Source organism: Pyxicephalus adspersus, chromosome 4 (genome assembly GCF_032062135.1).
Source record: "Pyxicephalus adspersus chromosome 4, UCB_Pads_2.0, whole genome shotgun sequence".
Classification (NCBI taxonomy): Eukaryota; Metazoa; Chordata; class Amphibia; order Anura; family Pyxicephalidae; genus Pyxicephalus; species Pyxicephalus adspersus.
The window spans coordinates 18,104,444-18,108,849 of NC_092861.1; the positions used below are offsets into that span (position 1 = coordinate 18,104,444).

General features: G+C 40.6%; 1 protein-coding gene across 1 annotated transcript in view; it reads left to right on the forward strand.

The window, feature by feature from the left end:
- Positions 1-4,406, forward strand: part of SMC6 (structural maintenance of chromosomes 6) — a 47,582-nt gene that overhangs the window by 755 nt on the left and 42,421 nt on the right. Inside the window, exon 2 of the mRNA XM_072410087.1 lies at positions 1,810-1,921. Coding sequence (XP_072266188.1) covers positions 1,820-1,921 — 102 coding nt within the window. The 5' untranslated portion in view covers positions 1,810-1,819. The remainder of the gene's footprint in view (positions 1-1,809; positions 1,922-4,406) is intronic.

Below are 4,406 nucleotides of genomic sequence, written 5' to 3' on the forward strand. Positions count from 1 at the left end.
TCATACACGCGTGTTCTGTGACACGGATCTTCCTGTCATGCACGCGTGTTCTGTGACATGGATCTTACTTTCATGCACGTGTGTTCTGTGACATGGATCTTCCTGTTATACACACATGTTCTGTGACACAGATTTTTCTGTCATACACACATGTTGTGACACGGATCTTCCTGTCATACATGTGTGTTCTGTGACACGGATCTTCCTGTCATACACGCGTGTTGTGACATGGATCTTCCTGTTATACACACATGTTCTGTGACACGGATTTTCCTGTCATACACGCGTGTTCTGTGATACGGATCTTTGATGCACCCGTGTTCTGGGTCTTTGACACGCGCTGAATTCATGCAATGTTCAATGAACAATAACTTGAATGTAATACGGTTGCATTTTTAATTTTTTTTTTCTGCACAGCAAAAGCCAAAATACCTCCAGATTTCCTTCACATGTGCAGCGCTCATCATAGCGTGTCATGGAATGTCAGTCAGTGTTCACCCAGTTGGAATAAACAGAACCCGTTAGCCCATTGCACTGGGATCTCATGAGGTCTCTGATTAATGAGGAACCTTCATTATAAAGATCCCTGAGCTCTCTGCAGGCTGACTCCAGACGGTCTTGCTCTGGCCCGGATTTCTTCTTCTTTCCAGGGAGACAGTGACACAGGAGGACAGGACTCTGATGAGAAGAGCTTACAATCTAGGAGATGGGGGAAGTATCACACAATAGGAGAGGAGATATGTATTGGTGAGAAGTTGTGAGGGTTTCAAAAGACAGAAGAAGTTTGAAAAGATGGGTTCTGAGTGCTTTTTTAATGAGCAGAAAGTAGGAGCAAGTCGAATAGGACGAGGAAGACCATTGCAGAGAGTTGGGGCAGCTCTAGAGAAGTCTTGTAGCTGTGCGTGTGATGAGGTTATGAGTGAGGAGGTCATTATTAAGTCATCAAAGGAGAGGAGACAGCAGCTAGGGGAGTATTTTTCTATCAGGTCAGAAATGTAAGTGGGAAGAACTGGAGGGATTTGAAGGCCAAGCACAGGAACTTGCATTTAATGGTCTAAGGTGAAATGGAAGCAAATGAAAAAAGCTACAGAGAGATGCAGCAGAAGAGGAGCGGTGGGAAGGATGGATGAGTCTGGCTGCACAGCTTTAGGCCATTTCTTATCAAAACAACTCTATCTCCATCTAGTGGCCCCCGTAACACATTACATTTTTCACGTCTTATACGCCCAGTCGCCTTATACACCGGAAAATACGGTAAGTGTTATTTCGGTACAAATTAATACAAACACAGACACCCTTTTAATAGTTGCTTTATTCTTTGCTTGTTTGGAATTAAAGATCACCAGTAGTTTTACAATGTTATTACCCAAGGCTTAGTCTAAAGGAGTGTTTCCCCAGGAGAGCAGAGCTGTGGCATGTGTTCCGCGCCATGTGCAAGTAAGAGAGACATTGTGTGGGGGCAATGCACCCGGCGGCCATAGCGAAGCTGTGGCATGACCTACGTGAGTACAGAGCAAGTGCCACAGCTCCGCTAGCTCCCCAGGTGTAATGGGTAATACAATTATTTTTATTATTTATTATTATTATTAAACAGGATTTATATAGCGCCAACATATTACACAGCGCTGTACAATAAATAGGGATATTATTTATGTTTTTATGCAATTTTTTAAAATCGCTTTTTAGTTGCAGCATACGGACAATTATGAGCATAACTGCACACATCAGATGGCTTCATCATAATGAAGTTTTTATTCATCAGGCATCTTTTTATAAAAGAAAGTTGACTTTTATTATTATGTTTTGTAGTTTACCAGCAATGGGTAAGCGAAAGGAATCCAGCCCGCTAGGTACCTCTGGTCACGGTAAAAGAGCAAGGCCAGATGATGATCATGATTCTTCTGGAGAGGGGACTCAGAACGTAAGTATGAGCTGTTTTGTGTTTCTATGGTCAGTGATCATTGTGCTTGTATGCCGGTTTCTCTCCGGTTTATTCTACTAAACAAAGGTCATTTGACTGGTAGCTTTATGATACTCTACAAAAGTCGCCAAAGATTGATATGTTAGCATAATAGAAATTAAGTCAATACTGGATAAACAGGATTTGGACATTATCTGATAAATATAAGCCAACAGACACTTTTCACCTAAAGCTTTTCATGCACCTTAAAGTGGTGCCTAAAGATGCACTCTTACATGTGGTGGGTGCATTNTTTTTCTTTTATTAAACCTTTTTTTTTTTACCCCCTTGTGATCCTGTCCTGCAGTGATATGTAACTTACTGTAGTTTATCTATGGAGGAGTGTATCACTGTAGCACAGGACTACAAAACACACCAACTCTGTTTTAATATAACCTTTAGGAAGGCATTTTGATGTTCACAAACAGACTTAGAAACTATGTTTTCTAAAGGCAGCGGAGAACTTAAGAAGTTAGTAAAGCTGAACTAAACCAAAACAAAAAACTCGCACTCGCCTTTCCTTCTGCAGTTTTCCAGATTTCTTAGTCGCTGTCCCTGTTTGCGGTCCTGAAATCCGGCTTCATCCCAGCGCTGCCATCTTCCCCTGTCTTTTTCCTTTCTCTGCTACGCCACTCGATGGCGTGCTGCCAGGTGCAAGATTGAGTGACGTAGCTTGTTGTAAATGTAGGAAAAAAGAGTGCCGATATCATGCACATGTGTTTTCTGATTAAAGTAAAAAAAAAAACCTGTGCATGCTTGAGATCAAGCATGTGCTGAATTAGCAGCCCAAAAGCCTTCTGTAATGTGTGACGTAGGTATCCCAGGAGGCTTTGCACTCCAATTCTGTCTTTATCGCAGCAGCAATCAATAAATACATACATATAAATAAATACGGTACATTTTTTCCTTATATGAAAGGGTTTTCTACCCTTTCAGTACAAATTCTGGTGATAGGTCCGCTTTAACTTACAAGATTTCGGGTAGGATAAGATGCTTGGATCAGTAGAACAGATATAAAAAGTGTTTTTTAATTGTAGTATTGTAGAAAAAAATGTAAAAAGGGACATGCAAAAGAACAAAAATCTCCTCCAACATGGTACAGCCGTAACAATTCCCCAACTTGGAGCACAGCAGCTCAGCTATAAATATACGGAGAGGTAGATGATAATATACACATAGGAACCTGACACAGCATAACATTACTTATTTCCAAAAATAAATAAATCAGCTCAAAAGTTGCTGTTCATGTTTGGGAAGGAAAATCCACTCTTCAGAGCATCTGAAAAAAGATACCGGCAATATTACAAAATCAACATTCAGGAGAGTCAAATAACAGCCCACCAGATAAGTGAGGAGGAAAATGAAAAAGGGTCATGAAAAGACGTAAAGCGTATGAAGAATAAGATTGATATCAGGGTTCTCCCCAGCCTCTTTTAGCCGGGTGCACCACCTAGCACTTTTCAGTAACTATTTGGCTGTTTTTGGATGATTACTGCAGAGTTTGTCATAATATAGGGGCTGCTACCCACCAACAATTTCTTCCCACCCAGCTCAAAAAAAATTCTGGGTTGAGCACTTGTTAAGGCAATCGCCTGCCAATCTTCCTCAGCCAATCACAGAGCACTAGAGGTAATGAATGGGGAGACTTGTCCTCATTTTACCTCTGGTGCACTGCCTGGGGATCCCACACTGACAGGAGGATTCCCACGGCTGTGCTCATGAATGAATGCAGCCATGGGAATCATCCGGTCATTGTGGGATAACCTGTAAAAAAATTAAAGTTAGTTACACAAATCACACACATTTAGTAAACTACTTTTACATTAAAGCCTCGTCTTATTGTTTACACATATTTTACACACAAATTCGCAAAGTCGAATCCCGTGTTTTTCGGGCTGGGTCTAACCGAATTTGAACAGCCATATTCGGGTATATGGTCAACCCGAATTCGAACACCAACACTAGTAACGACACGCCAGTATGTAGTTAAATCAATCTCAGAGCTTTATTATCACATTGCAGTTGATATAGTCAGACAGCAGGGGAGAATGCACTTGGTAGTTAGTCAATAACAATAAATACAATTAACAACTTTGTTGAACCTTGAATGTTTCAAGAAAAGGGGGAGAGAGGGAGTCTCAAGGTTAGGGGGGAGTTTAATTGATAAGGGTACAACTAGTTTCAACACAACTCAATTATCTACAAAATATAGCAAAAACACAAAAGTAATTTAACTTTAAGCTTCAGTAAAATTCCACTCCTCACAGCACTGGATATAAAAAGCATGTAATTTGTTGTTTATTCAGGTGCTTAGGTAAACCATGATCCACAATCAAAGTGAGAAGGTCATTAACCTCTCATCAAATTGTATATTATCCATACAATACAGCAACAGAATATCATTTAGGGAATCCACCCGTGACTGACACCTCCTGCAGAATTTGCT